This window comes from Nerophis ophidion, linkage group LG28 (genome assembly GCF_033978795.1).
Source record: "Nerophis ophidion isolate RoL-2023_Sa linkage group LG28, RoL_Noph_v1.0, whole genome shotgun sequence".
NCBI lineage: Eukaryota > Metazoa > Chordata > Actinopteri > Syngnathiformes > Syngnathidae > Nerophis > Nerophis ophidion.
Window position 1 is genome coordinate 9,530,672 of NC_084638.1, and position 25,000 is coordinate 9,555,671.

Genomic DNA, 25,000 nt, shown 5'->3' on the forward strand with positions numbered 1-25,000 from the left:
AAATAACTCTAAAGGAAGTCAATATGTTCCCTAGTGTCCAAATAACTGTAAATTAAGTATTTTTTAACATACAATATGTTCCCCTAGTGTCCAAATAACTGTAAATTAAGTCAATATGTTCCCCTAGTGTCCAAATAACTCTAAAGGAAGTCAATATGTTCCCTAGTGTCCAAATAACTGTAAATTAAGTATTTTTTAACATACAATATGTTCCCCTAGTGTCCAAATAACTGTAAATTAAGTCAATATGTTCCCCTAGTGTCCAAATAACTGTAAATTAAGTCAATATGTTCCCCTAGTGTCCAAATAACTGTAAATTAAGTCAATATGTTCCCTAGTGTCCAAATAACTGTAAATTAAGTCTTTTTTAACATCCAATATGTTCCCCTAGTGTCCAAATAACTCTAAAGGAAGTCAATATGTTCCCCTAGTGTCCAAATAACTCTAAATTAAGTCAATATGCTCCCTAGTGTCCAAATAACTGTAAATTAAGTCAATATGTTCCCCTAGTGTCCAAATAACTCTAAATTAAGTCAATATGTTCCCCTAGTGTCCAAATAACTCTAAATTAAGTCAATGTGTTCCCCTAGTGTCCAAATAACTCTAAATTAAGTCAATATGTTCCCCTAGTGTCCAAAAAACTCTAAATTAAGTCAATATGCTCCCTAGTGTCCAAATAACTCTAAATTAAGTCAATATGTTCCCCCAGGGGCCAAATAACTCTAAATTAAGTCAATATGTTCCCCTAGTGTCCAAATAACTCTAAATTAAATCAATGTGTTCCCCTAGTGTCCAAATAACTCTAAATTAAGTCAATATGTTCCCCTAGTGTCCAAATAACTCTAAAATAAGTCTAAGTTACTTACAATATGTTCCCCGAGTGTCTAAACTAAAAATTAAGTCTTTGTTACTTACAATATGTTCCCCTAGTGTCCAAATAACTGTAAATTAAGTATTTTTTTTAACATACAATATGTTGCCTTAGTGTCCAAATAACTCTAAATTAAGTCAATATGTTCCCCTAGTGTCCAAATAACTTTAAATTAAGTCAATATGTTCCCCTAGTGTCCAAATAACTGTAAATTAAGTCCGTCTTACTTAGAACATGTTCACCTAGTGTCCAAATAACTCTAAATTAAGTCAATATGTTCCCATAGTGTCCAAATAACACTAAATTAAGTCAATATGTTCCCCTAGTGTCCAAATAACTCTAAATGAAGTCTTTTTTACTTACAATACGTTCCCCTAATGTCCAAATAACTGTAAATTAAGTCTTTTTTTTTTTACATACAATATGTTGCCCCAGTGTCCAAATAACTCTAAATTAAGTCAATATGTTCCCATAGTGTCCAAATAACTGTAAATGAAGTCTTTTTACTTACAATATGTTCACCTAGTGTCCAAATAACTCTAAAGTCAATAGTTTCCCTTAGTGGCCAAATAACTGTAAATTAAGTCTTTGTTACTTACAATATGTTCCCCTAGTGTCCAAATAACTCTAAATTAAGTCTTTGTTACTTGCAATATGTTCCCCTAGTGTCCAAATAACTGTAAATTAAGTCTTTGTTACTTACAATATGTTCCCCTAGTGTCCAAATAACTCTAAATTAAGTCTTTGTTACTTGCAATATGTTCCCCTAGTGTCCAAATAACTGTAAATGAAGCGTTTGTTGCTTAAAATATGTTCGCCTAGTATCCAAATAACTCTAAATTAAGTCAATATGTTCCCTTACTGTCCAAATAACTCTAAATTAAGTCTTTTTTTTACTTACAATATGTTCCCCTAGTGTCCAAATAACTCTAAATTAAGTCTATATTTTCCCTTGGTGTACAAATAACTGTAAATTGAGTCTTTTTTTTTTTTACATACAATATGTTCCCCTAGTGTCCAAATAACTGTTAATTAAGTCAATATGTTCCCCTAGTGTCCAAATAACTCTAAATTAAGTCAATATGTTCCCCTAGTGTCCAAATAACGCTAACTTAAGTCTAAGTTACTTACAATATGTTCCCCGAATGTCTTAACTAAAAATTAAGTCTTTGTTACTTACAATATGTTGCCCTAGCTTCAAATAACTCTAAATTGAGTCAATATGTTCCCCTAGTGTCCAAATAACTCTAAATTAAAGTATGTGTTTCTTACAATATGTTCCCCTAGTGTCCAAATAACTCTAAATTAAGTTTCTGTTTCTTACAATATGTTCCCCTAGTGTCCAAATAACTCTAAATTAAGTCTCTGTTACTTACAATATGTTCTCAGAGTGTCCAAATAACTCAAAATTAAATATTTGGTACTTACAATATGTTCCCCTAGTGTCCAAATAACTCTAAATTAAGTCAATATGTTCCCCTAGTGTCCTGATAACTGTAAATTAAGTCTTTGATGATTAAAATATGTTCCCCTAGTGTCCAAATAACTCTAAATTAAGTCTTTGTTTCTTGCAATATCTTCCCCTAATGTCAAAATAACTCTAAATTAAAGTATGTGTTTCTTACAATATGTTCCCCTAGTGTCCAAATAACTCTAAATTAAGTCTCTGTTACTTACAATATGTTCTCCGAGTGTCCAAATAACTTAAAATTAAATATTTGGTACTTAGAATATGTTCCGCTAGTGTCCAAATAACTCTAAATTAAGTCAATATGTTCCGCTAGTGTCCAAATAACTCTAAATTAAGTCAATATGTTCCCCTAGTGTCCAAATAACTCTAAATTAAGTCTCTGTTACTTACAATATGTTCTCCGAGTGTCCAAATAACTGTAAATTAAGTTTTTTTTACTTACAATATGTTCCCCTAGTGTCCAAATAACTATAAATTAAGTGTGTTACTTGCAATTTGTTCCCCTAATGTCAAAATAACTCTAAAATAAGTCAATATTTTCCCCTGGTGTCCAAATAACTGAAAATTAAGTCTTTATTGCTTCAATATGTCCAAATAACTCTGTTGTCGTCACCTCCCCCTTCTAACCATGGTGATCTGGTGTCTGTTGTCGTCACTTCCCCCTTCTAACCATAATTCCATGGTGTCTGTTGTCGTCACCTCCCCCTTCTAACCATGGTGCCCTGGTGTCTGTTGTCGTCACCTCCCCCTTCTAACCATGGTGCCCTGGTGTCTGTTGTCGTCACCTCCCCCTTCTAACCATGGTCCCCTGGTGTCTGTTGTCGTCACCTCACCCTTCTAACCATGGTCCCCTGGTGTCTGTTGTCGTCACCTCACCCTTCTAACCATGGCGCCCTGGTGTCTGTTGTCGTCACCTCCCCCTTCTAACCATGGTGCCCTGGTGTCTTGTCGTCACCTCCTCCTTTTAACCATAATTCCCTGGTGTCTGTTGTCGTCACCTCCCCCTTCTAATCATGGTGCCCTGGTGTCTGTTGTCACTTCCCCCTTCTAACCATGGTGATCTGGTGTCTGTTGTCGTCACCTCCCCCTTCTAACCATAATTCCCTGGTGTCTGTTGTCGTCACCTCCCCCTTCTAACCATGGCACCCTGGTGTCTGTTGTCGTCACCTCCCCCTTCTAACCATGGTGCCCTGGTGTCTGTTGTCGTCACCTCCCCCTTCTAACCATGGTGCCCTGGTGTCTTGTCGTCACCTCCTCCTTTTAACCATAAATCCCTGGTGTCTGTTTTCGTCACCTCCCCCTTCTAGTCATGGTTCCCTGGTGTCTGTTGTCGTCACTTCCCCCTTCTAACCATGGTGATCTGGTGTCTGTTGTCGTCACCTCCCCCTTCTAACCATGGTGATCTGGTGTCTGTTGTCGTCACCTCCCCCTACTAACAATGGTGCCCTGGTGTCTGTTGTCGTCACCTCCCCCTTCTAACCATGGTGCCCTGGTGTCTGTTGTCGTCACCTCCCCCTTCTAACCATGGTGCCCTGGTGTCTGTTGTCGTCACCTCCCCCTTCTAACCATGGTGATCTGGTGTCTGTTGTCGTCACCTCCCCCTACTAACAACGGTGCCCTGGTGTCTGTTGTCGTCACCTCACCCTTCTAACCATGGCGCCCTGGTGTCTGTTGTCGTCACCTCCCCCTTCTAACCATGGTGCCCTGGTGTCTTGTCGTCACCTCCTCCTTTTAACCATAATTCCCTGGTGTCTGTTGTCGTCACCTCCCCCTTCTAATCATGGTGCCCTGGTGTCTGTTGTCGTCACTTCCCCCTTCTAACCATGGTGATCTGGTGTCTGTTGTCGTCACCTCCCCCTTCTAACCATAATTCCCTGGTGTCTGTTGTCGTCACCTCCCCCTTCTAACCATGGCACCCTGGTGTCTGTTGTCGTCACCTCCCCCTTCTAACCATGGTGCCCTGGTGTCTTGTCGTCACCTCCTCCTTTTAACCATAAATCCCTGGTGTCTGTTGTCGTCACCTCCCCCTTCTAATCATGGTGCCCTGGTGTCTGTTGTCGTCACTTCCCCCTTCTAACCATGGTGATCTGGTGTCTGTTGTCGTCACCTCCCCCTTCTAACCATAATACCCTGGTGTCTGTTGTCGTCACCTCCCCCTTCTAACCATGGCACCCTGGTGTCTGTTGTCGTCACCTCCCCCTTCTAACCATAATTCCCTGGTGTCTGTTGTCGTCACCTCCCCCTTCTAACCATGGCGCCCTGGTGTCTGTTGTCGTCACCTCCCCCTTCTAACCATGGTGATCTGGTGTCTGTTGTCGTCACCTCCCCCTACTAACCATGGTGCCCTGGTGTCTGTTGTCGTCACCTCCCCCTTCTAACCATGGTGCCCTGGTGTCTGTTGTCGTCACCTCCCCCTTCTAACCATGGTGCCCTGGTGTCTGTTGTCGTCACCTCCCCCTTCTAACCATGGTCCCCTGGTGTCTGTTGTCGTCACCTCCCCCTACTAACCATGGTCCCCTGGTGTCTGTTGTCGTCACCTCCCCCTTCTAACCATGGTGATCTGGTGTCTGTTGTCGTCACCTCCCCCTTCTAACCATAATACCCTGGTGTCTGTTGTCGTCACCTCCCCCTTCTAACCATGGTGCCCTGGTGTCTGTTGTCGTCACCTCGCCCTTCTAACCATAATTCCCTGGTGTCTGTTGTCGTCACCTCCCCCTTCTAACCATGGCGCCCTGGTGTCTGTTGTCGTCACCTCCCCCTTCTAACCATGGCGCCCTGGTGTCTGTTGTCGTCACCTCCCCCTTCTAACCATGGTGCCCTGGTGTCTGTTGTCGTCACCTCCCCCTTCTAACCATGGTGATCTGGTGTCTGTTGTAGTCACCTCCCCCTACTAACCAAGGTGCCCTGGTGTCTGTTGTCGTCACCTCCCCCTTCTAACCATGGTGCCCTGGTGTCTGTTGTCGTCACCTCCCCCTTCTAACCATGGTGCCCTGGTGTCTGTTGTCGTCACCTCCCCCTTCTAACCATGGTGATCTGGTGTCTGTTGTCGTCACCTCCCCCTACTAACAACGGTGCCCTGGTGTCTGTTGTCGTCACCTCCCCCATAACCATGGTGCCCTGGTGTCTGTTGTCGTCACCTCCCCCTTCCAACCATAACAAACACTATTAACCGCAACAGGTAATTGTAAAATAAAACAAAAAACAACATTATGATTTGTACAATTTCAGAATGAGCTATTTTTTAAAACAAAACAATCTGAAGTCGTCTTTATTTTAAAGTTATCATGCCATGATTTTACCAGTCTGGCCCATTCTGGATTAAATTGTTCTCCATGTAGCCCTCGGTCTAAAATAAGTTTGACACCCCCTGCTTAAAATTTTCGCAGTTGCCAGAAGGCTTCCCTCCAGAAAATGGACCGCCTTAGTACTAATAAGTAAATATTAGATGAACAAAAGACCTTCTCATCCCGCCCAAAATCAGATGCTCTGTCGGGTGATTCCGTTTTTTTTTGGTCATGTGACCTTCCCTCCCATCATTCTGACAGCGGCCCGTCTTTGATTCCACTCCAGCTCTTCTGTTAGTTACCAGACGCGAGAAAGTTGTGGCGACCGCGAAAAAAAACGGAAAAAAAACAAACACACAACCTGATTTCTGGAGGCGCTTATCTTCAGGGGCCAGTTGGCATTCCGACGGTGGTGCCGTGCCAACGCAAACGGAGCGGGGATGGGCGAGAAGGGGCGGGAGGGGGACGGTGGGGGGGGGGGGGGGGGGGGGGGGTTGTGGAACAAGTGATGTGATGGCCAATGTGGCATCATGAGATTGCCTACATGTGATCTGTGTGCTTGCTGCTAGCTGGCTGAAGACTTTGGTGTGGCCTTTGAAGGCAAAGCTGGTAGGCAGACTTTGTACCAGGGTCCACCCGGCAGTTACGGGACATTGATGCAACCTTCATGTGCCTTTAAAACTGACTTGGAAACATTGAAAAAATTGTTGTATTTGTAAATTAAGACAACGTTGTGTTTGTGTTGATTTGGTTGGGAAATGACCAAATTTCTGAGTTTTTATACACTGAATTTTTTTTCACAGATTTTTTTCTTTTTATACTGAATTTTTATACATTTAATCTGTACACAGATTTTTTCACACTGAATTTTAATGGACTGATTTTTTTTTTTTACACTGAATTTTTACACACTATTTTTATTACACTGAATGTTTATACACTGAATTTTTTGCCACTGATTTTTTTCCAATTAATTTTTATACACTGAATATTTTAACACTGAATTTTTATACACTAATTTTATCACACAGAATGTTTGTACAGTGATCTTTTTTTTCCAAATGATTTTTTTTTTTTTGCAACAATTTTTTTTTATACACTGAATTTTATAACACTGGGGTTTTTTTCGCTGAAATTTTATACACTGATTTTTTTTACACATAATTTTTTTCCCACTATATTTGTAAACACTGATTTATTTTTACACTAAATCTTTACACATTGCTTTGTATACACTAATTTTAATACACTGAATTTTTATACAATTATTTTTTTAGCACTGTATTTTTGTACACTAAATTATAATGGACTGATTTTTTTTCCAATTACTTTTTATATACTGAAGTATTTTATACTGAATTATTATACACTGACTTTATATACAATGAATTTTTATACACTAAATTTGTATACACTGAATTTTTTCCATTGATTTTTTTCCCACTGAATTATTATACACTGAATATTTTCATACTGAATTTTTTTATACACTGAATGTTTGTACACTAATTTTATCACACAGAATGTTTCTACAGTGATCTTTCTTTCCACTGATTTTTTTTATACACTGAATTTTATTACACTGATTTTTTTTTTTTTCGCTGAAATTTTATACACTGATTTTTTTTTACATAGAATTTTTTCCCACTAAATTTGTAAACACTGATATTTTTACACTGAATTAATGGACTGATTTTTTTATACCCTGAATTTTTATGTACTTATTCTATTACACTGAATGTTTATACACTGACTTTTTTTCCCACTGTTTTTTATTTTATTTTTTTGCACTAAATTTTTATTAACAGAATTATAGTACACTGAATTTTAATGGACTGATTTTTTGACACAAATTTTGTTTTACGCTGAAATTTTATACACTGATTTTTTGACACTGAATTTTTATACACTATTTTTTTTTTTTACGCTGGAATTTTATACACTGGATTTTCATACACTGAATTATTTTACACTGAATTTCATTGGAATTATTTTTTTTTTACACTGATATTTTTTTCAAGCTGGAGTTTTGTACACAGATTTTTTTTCCACTGAATTTTTATAGTTTTTTTTACACTGATTTCTTTACAAGGATGCACTGAATTTTTATAAACTGATTTTTTTACACTGAATTGTTATACACTGAATTTCTATGCACTGATTTTTTTCTTTACTCTGAATTTTAGAACACTGAATATATATATTTTTCTTAACACAATTCACACGCAAAAAATATTCCGTTACATAAATTCAGTGTCAAAAAAAAAAGCTTTTGTAATAAAGACAGAAATCAACCTTTAAAGATATGTGTCACGGCAAGTTATGTTTTAATCATTTTACACTTGTTGTTTTGCACTAAAAATATATATATTTCTTTACTCTAACAAGCCTCAATGGTTTATTTCCACAATGCACGACTTTGACGTGAGGACAACTGGAGAGTTATTCCTTTCACGCTGGACTGTTAACATCCATAAAAACTGTCCAGTCTGAGCGCGTGCACGCGTGCATGTTGCACCAGCAACCTTGTCACCCTGCACCAAACCACGCTATTATTTACCACACCGCCGCATGGCTAATTTCCCCTCACGAGGCAGATTACAGTGTCGGTCCTGGGGGCCCAAAATAGAAAAAGACCAGGAAGGCGGCGAGGTCACGGAGGGTGACGGGGAGTCACGGGTGGACGCCACGTTGCGACACACGTAGCACATGTCAGCCATTGTCTGCAGCGCGGTGATTTGTGCCGAATGTGCTGGATTTGGAAACGTGAACTGGCCAGGAGATGAACTCAGGAAGTGGAAATAAGAAGAATCGCACACACACAAACACGTAGTTCGTACCTTCTGGGGACCTGAGAAAAAAGACACACACAAATGTGTCGTTCTGACCTTCTGGGGACCTGAGAAAAATGCTTACCTCTTTAGGACAAGCCTTTCTAGATATATAAAGAACTGTATTTACAACATTAATAATATAAACATACTATCCAAATATTTAAAAAAAGCTTGTTGTGAAAAATGAGTTGGAATTTCACCAAAAGAAGGTCACAGTTTCACAAGAAAAACTTGGAATTTTGGCAGTGTTATAATAAAAGTTGTCATTTTGCACGAGGCAAGTGGAAATTTTACAAAGAAAAACGGAACATTTGTGCAATATAATAATAAAAGTTGGAATTTTATGCAATAACAGTCACAATTTTACAAGCTTAAGATTTTGGCCGTTTTATGAAAAGAGTCACGACCAAAGTCACAATTTTGTAAGAAAACTTTAAGAATGTTGTCAATATTGTAAAAAAAAAAAAATCATGGGAATGACGACAAGAATCGTCATTTTACTCAAAACATTTCACCGTTTTGCAAGAACGACAAAAAAATTGGCAAAGTTGTGAAAAGTCAGAATTTTATATGACAAATGTTGCCATTTTGCATTAAAAAGTAATAATTTTACATTAAAAAACTGTAATAATATTAAGAGAAAATATTGCAATATTACAGAAAGCAAATGAATATGAGAAAATGTTCCCGTTTTTATTAGAAAAAAATCGACACATTGTGAGAAAAAGACTGGTTTTGTTATGTATTTTTAATTGTTGTGTGTAATTGTTTTTTGATCTTCATTATTTACTTCAACTTATTACAGTACGTCTCTAGAAAAACTTGGAATTTTGGCAGTGTTATAATAAAAGTTGTCATTTTGCACGAGGCAAGTGGAAATTTTACAAAGAAAAACGGAATATTTGTGCAATATAATAATAAAAGTTGGAATTTTATGCAGTAACAGTCACAATTTTACAAGCTTAAGATTTTGGCCGTTTTATGAAAAGAGTCACGACCAAAGTCACAATTTTGTAAGAAAACTTTAAGAATGTTGGCAATATTGTAAAAGAAAAAAATCACGGGAATGACGACAAGAATCGTCATTTCACTCAAAAAATGTCCCCGTTTTGCAAGAACGACAAAAAAATTGGCAATGTTGTGAAAAGTCAGAATTTTATATGACAAATGTTGCCATTTTGCATTGAAAAGTAATAATTTTACATTAAAAAACTGTAATAATATTAAGAGAAAATATTGCAATATTACAGAAACAATATGAGAAATTGTTCCCAATTTTATAAGAAACAAATCGACACATTGTGAGAAAAAGACTGCTTTTGTTATGTATTTTTAATTGTGTGTAATTGTTTTTTGATCATTATTTACTTCAACTTATTACAGTATGTCTCTATATACATATTGTATTATTTTTTTTAAATTAATTTTGGCCAAGGGGGGGCGCATTTTAATGTCTTACACACACTTGTTATTTCATATGTTGGCCAGAGGGGGAGCACTTCAAACTTCTTACACACACTTGTTATTTCACACACATACATACATACATACAACATATATAATTTTTATTATTCATTTTTGCCAAAGGTGGCGCATTTCAATTTCGGACACAAACTTGTTATTTCATATGTTAACCAAAGGGGGAGCACTTCAAATTTTTACACACACTTGTTATTTCATACGTTGACCAGAGAGGGAGCACTTTTAAAAAAGACACAGGGTCAATTTGAAAAATCCCTCCTTTTTGGGACCACCCTCATTTTGATAGATTTCACCACCAGGGAGCGCAATTGGGAAAACTATTTTTTTGGTTTTTGTAATGTGCTTAGCTGCCGTCTTGTTTTATCATATTTCGCTGCCTTTGCACCCGTCAATGTTTACTCTTGTATGCACATTAAATCAACAAAAACAAATCCTGACTTTGGAGCAATGTTCACGGACTCTAGTATTTGTCTCTCTATTAGATGCAATGTTATTGGGACCATGATTTATGTCATCACTTGTTCACACCGCCTCATATGGAAGATACTTTTCCTCCAGGTCTCAAGAAGGGTAGAAATACAAGAACACACACACACACACACACACACACACACACACACACACACACACACACACACACACACACACACACACACACATTCATGCATTTCAGACCTTCTGGAGACCTGAGAAAAAAAAGCACACCTCTTTAGGGCCCCACTTTCTAGATATATAAAGAAGTGTATTTACAAGAACAAGAACACACACACACACACACACACACACACACACATGTATTTCAGACCTTCTGGAGACCTGAGGAAAAAAAGCCTACCTCTTTAAGGCCCCATTTTCTAGATATATAAAGAAGTGTATTTACAAGAACACACACATTCATGTATTTCAGACCTTCTGGAGACCTGGGGGAAAAAAGCCTACCTCTTTAGGGCCCCATTTTCTAGATATATAAAGAAGTGTATTTACAAGAACACACACACACACACATTCATGTATTTCAGACCTTCTGGAGACCTGAGAAAAAAAGCCTACCTCTTTAGGGCCCCACTTTCTGGATATATAAAGAAGTGTATTTACAAGAACACACACACACACACGTGTGTGTTTTCTATACTTGAACATGGGCAAGTATAGCATGGCAGACGACCTCGCCCTATGTCTTATTCTCAGCTGCCGTCTGCCCTCTGAACTCTACAACATACCTCAGCCCCCCCCCCCCAAACCACCTGTTCACACGCAAAAATGTCACATTATGTACAAACCCCAAAACCAGTGAAGTTGTGTAAATTGTAAATAAAAACAAAGTACAATGATTTGCAAAAACTTTTCAAAAAAAGAGAATACAATGACAGGGAAAGGTCCTGCTTTTGTACGAATGTGCGTTTTTGTGTGTATGAATGGCTATTTGGTATTTAATATTTCATATTTAACATTTAGATTTAACATTGGATTTAGATTCAACATTAATATTAAACATTTAGATTTAAACAATTATATCCACCATTTATTCTGTACTTTAAAAGTGAATACAATTAGCTAACTGTGAGAAAAAGTAATATAAATGTGAGAAGAGTAAGCTAAATATCCAACATTTAGATTTAACGTTCATATTAAACATTTTTAACATTTGGATCTAATGTTGAGATTTAAATTTGGCATACAGATTTTGCGTCATTTATATTCAAAATATATTCATTTTTATTTAACATTTAGATTCCACATTCAACATTCATATTAAGCATTTATATTAAACATTTAGATTCAACATTTAGATTTAATATTTATATTAAACATTTATATTCAACAATGAGATTTACTGTAAGATTTAGATTCAACATTTATAATGAATAACTACATTTTGCCTTTATTTACATATTTTATATTTAACATTTATATATTTTATACTCAACATTTAACATTTAGATTCAACATTCACATTGACCAATTATATTTAATATTTAAATTTAACATTTATTTTGGAGTCAACATTATTATTAAACATTTAGATTTAAAACAAATATATCCATTTATTGTGTATCTCAAATGTGAATTCACCTAGCTAACTGTGAGAAAAGTAATATAAATGTGAGAAAAGTAAGCTAAATATTCGACATTTAGATTGAATGTTCATATTAAATATTTTAATTGAACAATTAGATTTAACATTTAGATCTAACGCTGAGATTTAAATTTAACATTTAGATTTATATTCATAATTGAACATACATTTAGCATACATTCAACATTTATATTTAACATTTAGATTCAACATTCATATTAAACATTAATATTGAACAACTACATTAAGCATTTGGATTTAAGATTTATATCAAACCTTTATATTAAACAATTAAATTCAACATTGAGACTGAGTAATCATATAGAATATTTATATTGAACAATTAGATTCAACATTTATTTTGAATAATTTGATTTAACATTTATTTTCATATTTTATACCCAACATTCAGATTTAACATTCACATTGACCAATTAAATTTAACATTTAATTTAGATTCAACATTATTATTAAACATTAAGATTAAACAACTATATCCACCATTTATCAACATTTAGATTTAAGGTTTGTATTCAATATTTTGATTGATTAATTATATTTAACATTTAGATCTACCGCTGAGATTTAAATTTAACATAGATTTAGCTTCAACATTTATATGCAAAATATATTTATATTTAACTTTATCATTTAACATTTAGATTCAACCTTCATATTAAACATTTATATTGAACTATTAGATTCAACATTTAGATTTTAATATTCATATTTAACTTTTAGATTCAACACTTGTTTTCATATTTCATATTTAACATTTAGATTTAACATTCACCAATTATATTTAACGTTTAATTTAGATTCAACATTAATGTTAAACATTAAGATTAAACAACTATATCCACCATTTATCAACATTTAGATTTAAGGTTTGTATTAAATATTTTGATTGAACAATTAGAATTAACATTTAGATCTAACGCTGAGATTTAAATTTAACATATTTAGCTTCAACATTTATATTCAAAATATATTTATATTTAACATTATCATTTAACATTTAGATTCAACATTCATATTAAACATTTATATTGAACTATTAGATTAGATATTTTGATTTTAATATTCATATTTAACTTTTGGATCCAACACTTGTTTTCATATTTCATATTTAACATTTAGATTTAACATTCACCAATTATATTTAACGTTTAATTTAGATTCAACGCTAATATTAAACATTTAGATTTAAAAAATTATATCCACAATTTATTTTGTACTTTAAAGGTGAATACACCTAGCTGACTGTGAAAAAAGTAACATAAATGTGAGAAAAGTAAGTTAAATATTCAACATTTAGATTTAACATTCATATTAAATATTTGTATCGAACAAATTAGATTTAACATTTAGATCTAATGCTCAGATTATAATTTAACATAAATTTAACTTCAACATTTATATTCTAAATATATGCATATATTCATATTTAACATTATATGTAACATTTAGATTCAACATTCATATTAAACCTTTATATTGAACTATTAGGTTCAACATTTAGATTTAAGATTTATGTTAAACATTTATATTCAACAATTAGATTCAACATTTAGATTAAATATTCATATTTAATATTTAGGCTTTAACATTTGTTTTCATATTTAACATTTAGATTTAACATTCACCAATTATATTTAACATTTAATTTAGATTCAAGGCTAATATTAAACATTTAGAGTCAAACAATTATTTCCACCATTTATTTGGTACTTTAAAAGGTGAATACACCTAGCTAACTGTGAGAAAAGTAATATAAATGTGAAAAAACTAAGCTAAATATTCAAAATTTATATTTAGCATTCATATTAAATAATTGTATTGCACAATTAGATTTAAGATTTAGATCTAACGCTGAGATTTTAATTTAACTCATAGATTTATATTTATATATAACATATATTTACATTTATCATCATATTTAACATTTAGATTCAATATTCATATTAAATATTTATATTGAACAATTAGATTCCACATTCAGACTTAAGATTTACATTAAACATTTATATTGAACAACTAGATTCAACATTTATATTGAATAATTACATTTAACATTTATTTTTATATTTCATACTCAACATTCAACATTTAGATTTAACGTTGAACAATTAAATGTTACATTTATTTTAGATTCAACATTATTATCAAACATAAAGATTAAAAAAACATTTAAACATTTTAAGGTACACATTAAATATTTTTATTGAACAATTAGATTTAACATTTAGATCCAACGCTGATTTTTAAATTTAGCATATAGATTTATTTTCAAAATATTTTTATATTTATACTTAACATTATATTTAATATACATTTAAGAAAAGTGAGCTAAATATTCAAAAAATATTTTTAAAAAAGTGATTTAATTTTTACAATCCGCACCCAATTTAGAGGATTATTTTAGTTTATTTGCCCCTCTGTGGGCTCTGTGCTTTTATTTTGAAATTTGATGTCTGGAAGACGTCTTCTTATCTTCTTCACAACTTTGGTCTGGAGATGACCGTGACTCAAATCAAGGTTTGTCCCGCAGGATGCCGGGTGAGAGGGCGACGGTCCGGGGCACGGCAGACGTGGGTCGGTTCCCGGGGGCCTCCCCGCCGACCAGGGTGGAGCTGTCCATTCAGAAGGTGGGGGAGAAGAAGGCGGAGGAGAGCGCTTGCTGCCGCTGGCTGAGGAAGATGTGCCCGTGCTGCTTCTGCCAGAAGTACGCCACCATCTACGACGTCACGCACACCGTGGAACTGATCAAACCCCCGGCCCTCGCCCCGGAGCCCGACGGAACCAAGCCGGCGAACGGGGAATCCAAAGAAACGGAAGGTAACGCATCAATTACTGTAACACGTGGAGGATTTTTAATGAAATTCATTTTTTTGAACCCCAGTCATGAAGTTGGGTGTGCGCTCGGTGCATTTGCTGAGCTCCAAAACGGGTCGGAACCGGCTGGAGCACCACACTGACCTCTACCACGGGGACCAGCTGATCGTCCGCAGGGGACAAAACTTCTGCGTGGAGCTGGAGTTCAACAGGCCGTTCAGTCCGGACACCGACAAGCTGCACCTGGACTTAAGGACAGGTACGGTACCACCCCGCCGCTCTTTAGTGCCGCCCTGGATTGGAAATGGAAAAGATTGATGGAGGGAAAAAATACAAACAAACGTTTTTTTTACATGTAAAATCCCCCACTCTTGTGTCTCATGTTGTCCACCAAAGGTTTTATACTGTGCGTGAATGCACAAAAGGTGAGCTTTGTTGATTGGTATTGACATAAATGTTGCAAAAATGAGCCAAAGGGTCAAATGATTGTTAAAGGCGTTGCAAAGTTACTACCAAAAAAACAAGATAAGGTTACTTAATAAAGTTGGGCACCAAATAGGAGAAAATATAATGTATTTATTAATTGTAAATAAAGTAATGCAGAAAATTATAAAATGTGTCTAAAAATTTGAGGGAACTTATGTTCCAGTTTTGCACACACGTTCATTGACTTAATAAATTGGTAATTAATTTAATTGTTTGTCGTTCCAAATTATTGTTTTTTGTTTTTTTTAAGTTGCAAGTGATTAACACTTATTTAGGGAAAGGAAAACAAATATAAAACTGCATCAATATAAACATAAATTAAAGATGCGTCAATAACCGATTTGCAATCGAATCGTGAGGCACCCAAAGATTCCCAATTCTTATATATATATATATATATATATATATACTAATAGTTTTTTAATTTTCCTGAAGGAATGCATAAAGTACTATCTATTTACTGTCATATATATATATATATATATATATATATATATGTATATAAATAATTTAATGTAATTTATGTTGCTACTGTCATTTTTTTCTGTCATATATATTTATGTACGTAGGTAAACATAACAGAGGATATATATATATATATATATATATATATATATATATATTCATAAGTATACTGTCATGTTTACCTACGTGTCTCTCTCTCTCTCTCTCTCTCTCTCTCTCTCTCTCTCTCTCTCTCTCTCTCTCTCTCTATATATATATATATATATATACATACATATATATACACACATACATATTTATATTTGTTATTGTCATATGTGTATAGATGACAAAACATGACAGTAACAACATAACTTACACAATATTGTAAATTATATATATATATATATTATATATATATATATATACACATATATATATATTTATTTATAAGTATACTGTCATGTTTACCTACGTTTCTCTCTCTCTCTCTGTATATGTATATATATATATATATATATATATATATATATATATATATATATATATATATATATATATACATACATACATACATATTTATATTTGTTATAGTCATATATGTATAGATGACAAAACATGACAGTAACAACATAACTTACACAATATTGTAAATTATATATATATATATATATATATACATATATACATATATATATATATATAAATATATATATATATATACACACACACTGTAGCATGACAGTAGCAACATAAATGACATAATATCTTAAATAATCTCTATTGGCTTGACTTTTATTTGAAGTATTTTCAACCATGTCATTTGATTTGTCCACATAATCCAAACTCAGAATGTTGGACTATTTACCGTGCTCAAATATGAATTAAGGTAACGCTAAACCACATCAATGTTCATTAAATTACATTTAATAACTCCACGTTGTGCTGATTCAATTCAATTCAGGTTTTAAACAAGATTAAATATCCTCTATTTTCCCCAGGAAGACTGTAAAGTTCTTCTAAAAGTCACCTTGTCTCATCACAATTATTATTACTTTCTAGTATCTTCTTCTATTTTCTGTCCTACGCACTTACTTTTCTTTCCACTCCTTGTCTTCCTCCACTTGTCACCCGACGCTGCTTCCCTCACCTGTCCTGGATTGGCAGTCAGGGCACACCTGTCCCTGGCTGCCAATCAGGCTGTTACTTATGCCACACCCTCTACCTGCATGCCACACCCACTTTAGCCAAAATAAACTGCTGGTAATGACCTTGAGTACAAATGTCTGTCATTATTAGTTTAACATAATAGGTTTTAGGGCTGGGAATCTTTGGCCTCCTCATGATTCGATTCGATTCAATTCGATTCAAGGGGGTAACGATTCAATTCAAGAGGAAACGATTCGATTTATGGGGGTAAGGACTCCATTCATGTGGGTGTAACCATTCGATTAATGGGAGTGACCATTCGATTTATTGCGGGTAACGATTCGATTCAAGGGGGTAATGATTCGATTCGTGGGGTAACGATTCCATTCATGGAGGTAACCATTCGATTCAAGAGGAAACGATTCGATTCACGGAGGTATTGATTCGAATCAAGGGGATAACGATTCAATTCATTGGGGTAACGATTCGATTCACGGTGGTAACGATTCAATTCATGGGGGTAACGATGCGATTCACGGGTGTAACGATTCGATTCAAGAGGAAACTATTCGATTCATGGGGGAACCATTCGATTCATGGGGGTGACCATTCGATTTTTGGGGGGTAGCGATTCGATTCATGGGGGTAATGATTCGATTCACGGGGATAACGATTCAATTCACGGGGGAAACGATTCAATTAGTGGGGGGTTAACGATTCGATTCATGGGGATAATGATTTGATTCGTGGGTTAACAATTCCATTCATGGGGGTAACCATTTGATTCAAGAGGAAACGATTCGATTCACAGGTTTAACGTTTCGATTCAAGGGGACAACGATTCAATTCATTGGGGTAACGATTCGATTCACGGTGGTAACGATTCAATTCATGGGGGTGACGATTCTATTCATGGGGGTAACGATTCTATTCATGGGGGTAACAATTGGATTCATGGGTGTAATGATTCGATTCAAGAGGAAACTATTCGATTTAAGAGGGTAACGATTCGATTCATGGGGGGAACCATTCGATTCATGGGGGTGACCATTCGATTTTTGGGGGGTAGCGATTCGATTCATGGGGGTAATAATTCGATTCAAGGTGGCAACGATTCAATTCACGGGGTAAACGATTCAATTCGTGGGGGTAGGGGAGACGATTCGATCCATGGGGATAATGATTTGATTCGTGGGTTAACGATTCCATTCATGGGGGTAACCATTTGATTCAAGAGGAAACGATTCAATTCACAGGTTTAACGATTTGATTCAAGGCGACAACGATTCAATTCATTGGGGTATCGATTCGATTCACGGTGGTAACGAATAAATTCATGGGGGTAACGATTTGATTCATGGGGGTAACGATTCGATTCACGGGGTAACGATTTGATTCATGGGGTAAAGATCTGTTTCATGAGGGTAACAATTCGATTCACGGGGGGTAGCAATTTGATTCAAGGGGTAACAATTCGATTCACTGGGGTAACGATTCAATTCATGAGGTAACGATTTGATTCACAAGGTAACAATTTGATTCACGGGGGTAATGATTTGATTCATATGGTAACGATTCCATTCATGGGTTAACAACTCGATTCACGGGGGTAACGATGCAACTCAGCGGGGTAACAATTGGATTCATTGGCGTGACAATTCAATTCATGGGGATAACGATTTGATTCACTGAGGTAACGATTCAATTTACAAGGGGAAGGTTTCAATTCATGGGGGTAAGGATTCGAATCATGGGGGGGCAACCATTCGATTCATGGGGTAATGATTCAATTCATGGGGTAATGATTCAATTAATAGGGGTAATGATTTGATTCACTGGGTAACAATTCGTTTCACAGGGGGTAACGATTCGATTCGCGGGGGTAACGATTCGATTCAAGGGGTAACAATTCAATTTGTGGGGGGAAACGATTCGATTCACGGTGGTAACATTTCAATTCGATTCACATGGGTAAGGATTTGATTCTCGCCGGTAACGAATCGATACGGAATCGATTCTAGAAAATCAACACTTTTTTAATAACATTTGGTGCCAGTTGATTGATTAACTACACTCCAACATAAAATAGATAAACATTTACATTTACTGTATATCACTTAAAAGAAAACTGGTTGGTGTCAAACTCAAGGCCCGGGGGCCCAGACCAGGCCCGACACGTCATTTAATGTGGTCGGCGAAAGCCTGGGAATAATGTGCATACTTCATCCTTCTTACTAAATATTTTCATTGTTTCCATTTGTATGTAATACAGGAAATGTCATATATTATAAACTTTGATATATATACAAAATATTCAATTGTTATTGGTGTGAATCTTTGGGCACCTCGCCATTCGATTCCGAATCTAGGGGTGAGGATTTGATCCATAATCAATACTCGATTCCTGATCACAATATGCGGGAGGCATGGTGCAGGTAAAAAGTTATCTAACGCTTGAACCAAAAATAAATAAAAAGCCAGTTTCGCTAAGGAAAGGCATTGAAGTTTAGGGAAGGCTATGCAGAACGGAACTAAAACTGAACTGGCTGCAAAGTAAACAAAAACAGAATGCTGGACGACAGCAAAGACTTACTGTGGAGCAAAGACGGCGTCCACAAAGTACATCCGAACACGACATGACAGTCGACAATGTCCCCACAAAGACGGATCGCACAACTTAGATAGTCTTGATTCCTAAAAACAAAGCAGGTGCGGGGAATAGCCTTTAAGGAAGACATGAAACTGCTACAGGAAAATACCAACAAAACAGGAAAAAACCACTAAAATAGGAGCGCAAGACAAGAGCTAAAATACTACGCACAGGAAAGTTTAGTCAAAGTTTAGTCCTAACAGCTTCCAGACCTCAGGCTATTAAGCCCCTTGCTCCGGTACTTGGGGGCATGATTCCGTTACGTCCTGGGGAAAAAGAACGCTTTACACTCGTAAACGAGCTAAGCTGTCTGATTCCCGACACTTTGCCGCAACTTTCACAGCCTGGTCTGTTGTGAAAAGGCTTTGAAAGCCAAACGGAGCGGACTTTAGTCAATATTTGATTTTGGTTAACCAGAAGCTTTAGTAACGATTAACAGTCATCGATTCTCTCCCCCACGTATTGTCTGCCACGGGAAAGGAAGGGTGGCAGCTCTCAGAGATCGGATGGGAGAACAATACACGGTCCGATAAGCGCTATCACGGAAGCTGGGGATAGTTAAGAAGCCCAGCAGGGGGCCAGAAACCAAACAGCCTAATGGCATCCAGTAAAACCCAGTCTCAGACAGAAGGGATATTTGTTTTCCTTCCTGTTAGGATTTCACTTTTGTCCCAATGCGCAGGCTGTTATCTCGTTATAGATTTTAGTGCTTGGTTGGCCGTCAGGGAAGCACCTGTGTCAATTCCTCATAGTTTGGCGGCGTGTAGAGCATTCCAACCCAATCAAGTGAAGGTCTGGGATGTGGTTGAGCGTGTATTGGTCTCCTTGGACGCATCCTCGCTCATCCAGGCGGACTGGACACTGGCCAAGAGTCGGTGGGCGGCTGAGGGTGGAGTCGGCTCTCTTGTTTGCTTTGTTGAGTCTGCTCCTTTCACTGGCCAAGCTCCCCCCTCCGACCCCAGCAGACGATGACGTGGAACACCGCAGAGGCCACTACAGTGTATATGGTTTTTGTATCGGTCTCCTTGGACGCATCCTCGGTCATCCAGGCGGACTGGACACCGGCCAAGAGTCAGTGGGCGGCCCAGGGTGGAGTCGGCTCTCTGGGTTACTTTGTTGGGTCTGCTCCCGTCTCTGGCCATGCTCTCTTTGGTTGCTTTATTGGGTCTGCTCCTGTCTCTGGCTATGCTCTCTTGGTTGCTTTGTTGGGTCTGCTCCTGTCTCTGGCCATGTTCTCTTGGTTGCTTTGTTGGGTCTGCTCCTGTCTCTGGCCATGCTCTCTTTGGTTGCTTTGTTGAGTCTGCTCCTGTCTCTGGCCATGCTCTCTTTGGTTGCTTTGTTGGGTCTACTCCTGTGTCTGGCCATGCTCTCTTTGGTTGCTTTGTTGGGTCTGCTCCTGTGTCTGGCCATGCTCTCTTTGGTGGCTTTGTTGGGTCTGCTCCTGCCTCTGGCAATGCTCTCTTTGGTTGCTTTGCTGGGCCTACTCCTGTCTCGGGCCATGCTCTCTTTGGTTACTTTGTTGGGTCCGCTCCTGTCTCTGGCCATGCTCTCTTTGGTTGCTTTGTTGGGTCTGCTCCTGCCTCTGGCCATGCTCTCTTTGGTTGCTTTGCTGGGCCTACTCCTGTCTCGGGCCATGCTCTATTTGGTTGCTTTGTTGGGTCTGCTCCTGTCTCTGGCCATGCTTTCTTTGGTTGCTTTGTTGGGTCCGCTCCTGTCTCTGGCCATGCTCTCTTGGTTGCTTTGTTGGGTCTGCTCCCGTCTTTTGCCATGCCCCCCCACACCCTCCTCTATTTTAATAGGGTACCCTTGTAAAATGTTTAGGAATATATAATTGCATCCAATCACATATTTCTGAGTTAACTATCAACAAAATGTGATTATTTGCGATTTAACTTCTTAATCGCTTAACAGCATATATTTATTAATTTGACATTATTTACTTTATCTGTATTAAAATAAATATAGAGAATACATAAAGTGCAATATATGTTGTGTATTATTGTTGGAGTGATTTAGTTTAATCTGTGCACCCAGGTCCACTGCCCATGGTGTCCAAAGGCACCCACGTCATCGTCCCCCTGGTGGACCACCTGGAGGATAAACGATGGGGTGCCCAGATTGCAGAGCAAGACGGCAACAAGGTCAAGCTGTCCGTCCACTCTCCGGCCGATGCTGTGATTGGTCTTCATGGGCTGACAGTCACCACCGGCTCCCAGAAGGAGGAAACCCCCAATATTTACACCTCCAGCGAGAACATCGTCATGCTCTTCAACCCCTGGTGCACAGGTAGGATGGAATAGACTGCAAAGACAAGATATTTAATGTTCACACTGAAAAACTTCATTTTTTTGGACAAATAATCATTAACTAAGAAGTTAATGGCAGCAACACGATGAAAAAAAGTTGGCACAGGGGCATTTTTACCACTGTGTTACATGGCCTTTCCTTTTAACAACACTCGGGCCCTGGGTGTTGTTGATAAATGGCTTTGGATTTGCATAGCAGAGTTTTAACTTGCACTTACAGATGCATAATCTTTTTTTTTTTTTTTTTATCGAATAGGAGGGCGGTATAGCTCGGTTGGTATAGCGGCCGTGCCAGCAACTTGAGGGTTGCAGGTTCGATCCCAGCTTGCACCATCCTAGTCACTGCCGTTGTGTCCTTGGGCAAGACACTTTACCCACCTGCTCCCAGTGCCACCCACACTGGTTTTAAATGTAACTTAGATATTGGGTTTCACAATGTAAAGCGCTTTGAGTCACTTGAGAAAAGCGCTATATAAATATAATTCGCTTCACTAATTCACAGGAATCGCGGTTAATTCAACAATCCCCTTTTTTTTAACCCCCATAGGTAAATATATATATTTTTTGAGTATATTAGAACACATAGTGGTATTAATTTCTATTTTATATATTATATAAAAGTATAATAAAATATCATAATAATTATTAACATTATTATGATTAATTTTTTTATTTTTTTACTTAAAAAAAAAATTATAATAATGTACTGTGTAAGTATGTATTATATACTTTATATATAATATGTAAATATTACATTTATGTTTTATTTTATATTGTTAAGTTGTCTTGTTTTCGCGTTGCAAGCGCAATACCAGCATATAGAGATCATCTACGAACTAAAAATTTTTTTTTTTTAAATAACTAAATAAATCTTTTTTTTTTTTATCGAATAGAAACGGTGATTAATTCAATAATCCAAATGTAACTTTTTTTTATTATTTTTTTTTGTACCCCCACAGGTAAATATTTTCGTTTTTGGAGCATATTAGAACACATAGTGGTGCTAATTTTTATTGTATATATTATATAAAAGTATAATAAAATATAATATTAATATATACCTATATTGTACATTATTTTTTTATTTTTACATTATTTATTTTTTAATTATTACATTATTATTATTTTTAAAAATAATTATAATAATGTAATAATAAAATCATGTTATATAAAAATATAATAAAATATAATAATATATACTTACATACTACATTATTATTCATTTATTCTCTATATATATTTTTTCTAATAATAATAATGTACTATATAAGTATATATAATCTACTGTACATGTATAATATGTAAAATTACACACTTTTTACTGCTACTATGGTACATTTTTTATCCATTTTATACCTTTTTGTTTTCGCCCCTCTTTTTGTCCCGCTTTATCCTTTCCATCCTGACCCTTTCCCTCCTTTGGAACTGAGCTACTGTGTGCAAAAATGTCCCTTGTGGATCAATAACATTCGTCTAAGTCCAAGTCTATTGTCTAACGATTAGAAATAAACAATGCCTGGTGGTTTATGAGGAGGTGAGTCGCTGAGAATGCCGTGTGTCGACACTGTAGATTGTGTAACCTAACCTCACAAAGTTTAGTCCTAACAACTTCCAGACCTCGGACTACTGAGCACCTCGCTCCGGTATGTGCAGGCTTCATTCCGCTACACCTTCGGGACTAAAAGTATTTTACATTGCAATGGACAATTGTTGGCACCTTTCCGATGGTTATTTATCGCGTTTTACGGTCAAAATACACGTTTATTTACAAATTGTGGTAAATGGTGAATGGGTTATACTTGAATAGCACTTTTCTACCTTCAAAGTGCTCACTTCCACATTCACTCGTTCACACACTGACCATGCAAGCCCCTGACAACCAGCAATCAGGAGCAAGGGTGAATCGTCTTTCTCAAGGACACAACAGACCTGACGAAATATGGCGGAAGCCGGGAATCAAAACGGGAACCCTCTGGCTGCTCTACCAACCGAGGCACGCCGACCCGAGTTGGAAGGGATGATAAAAAACGGACATAAAGTGGTGGTCAAAAGTGTGCATAGACTTGTAAAGGACATCCTGTCAAGGCTGTCTGGAATTTCCAATCATTTCTACAACTTTTTTGTGATAGAGTGATTGGCGCTCATACTTGTTGCTCACAACAAACGTTCATGGAATATTAGGAATTTGTTAATGGGTCTACTGAAAATCTGACCACATATACATATATACATATATATATACAGTGGGGCAAAAAAGTATTTAGTCAGCCCCCGATTGTGCAAGTTCTCCCACTTAAAATGATGACAGAGGTCTGTAATGTTCATCATAGGTACACTTCAACTGTGAGAGACAGAATGTGAACAAAAAATCCAGGAATTCACATTCTAGGAATTTTAAAGAATTTATTTGTAAATTATGGTGGAAAACAAGTACATGGTCAACCATTAGTTTATTAGTTTATTAAGGATCCCCATTAGTCTACACCGCAGTGGAGAATATTCTTCCTGGGGTCCAGGCAAAAAACATCACACAACCACAGAACAAACAATTAAAATGCAGTACAACATGATCCAATAATAAATTGTCATAATACAAAAATAGCAACAACAAAGAACCAAAAAAATACTAATAAATGTTGTTACATAATAATTTTCATACCAAAGATAAAAATAGCAATATAAAAATAGATATACTGAATACATTTTTGCAAAAATAAAACAAAGAACCAATGGCCTAAAATATACACATTAGTGTACCAAAGACAAAAAATAAGTGACGAAAAGCTCTCACTGACGGGAAGGAGGTTTGGGCTCAAAATCTCATGATTCTTTCCTTAACACGGATCAATCGTCCTGTCCCCTTAGCGGAAAAAATGCCCCAAAGCATGATGTTTCCACCCCCATGCTTCACAGTAGGTATGGTGTTCTTGGGATGCAACTCAGTTTATATCAAAAAGTTATATTTTGGTTTTATCTGACCACATGACATTCTCCCACTCCTCTGCTGTATCATCCATGTATCCATTTTGGTATCAACTCAACTGGTGGTGTTTGGAGGAAGAAGAATACCGAGTTGCATCCCAAGAACACCATACCTACTGTAAAGCATGG

At 36.4% G+C, this 25,000-nt stretch overlaps 2 protein-coding genes across 5 annotated transcripts in view; one reads left to right on the forward strand and one right to left on the reverse strand.

The window, feature by feature from the left end:
• LOC133545656 (CMRF35-like molecule 6) overlaps nucleotides 1-25,000 on the reverse strand; it is a 66,054-nt gene that overhangs the window by 30,616 nt on the left and 10,438 nt on the right. For 2 of the 4 annotated variants that reach the window (XM_061891428.1, XM_061891427.1), the window contains exons 2-4: nucleotides 21,674-21,884; nucleotides 19,527-19,627; nucleotides 14,999-15,147 (exon numbers count right to left, since the gene is read on the reverse strand). The gene's annotated coding sequence lies outside the window, so the exon portion shown is untranslated. Of the gene's footprint in view, nucleotides 1-14,998; nucleotides 15,148-16,879; nucleotides 17,034-19,526; nucleotides 19,628-21,673; nucleotides 21,885-25,000 lie in introns of those variants that run through there. The other 2 variants (XM_061891429.1, XM_061891426.1) reach the window with 2 other exon arrangements.
• tgm1l1 (transglutaminase 1 like 1) overlaps nucleotides 1-25,000 on the forward strand; it is a 41,599-nt gene that overhangs the window by 738 nt on the left and 15,861 nt on the right. The window contains exons 2-4 of the mRNA XM_061891423.1: nucleotides 14,571-14,857; nucleotides 14,922-15,113; nucleotides 21,618-21,869. Coding sequence (XP_061747407.1) covers nucleotides 14,572-14,857; nucleotides 14,922-15,113; nucleotides 21,618-21,869 — 730 coding nt within the window. The 5' untranslated portion in view covers nucleotide 14,571. The remainder of the gene's footprint in view (nucleotides 1-14,570; nucleotides 14,858-14,921; nucleotides 15,114-21,617; nucleotides 21,870-25,000) is intronic.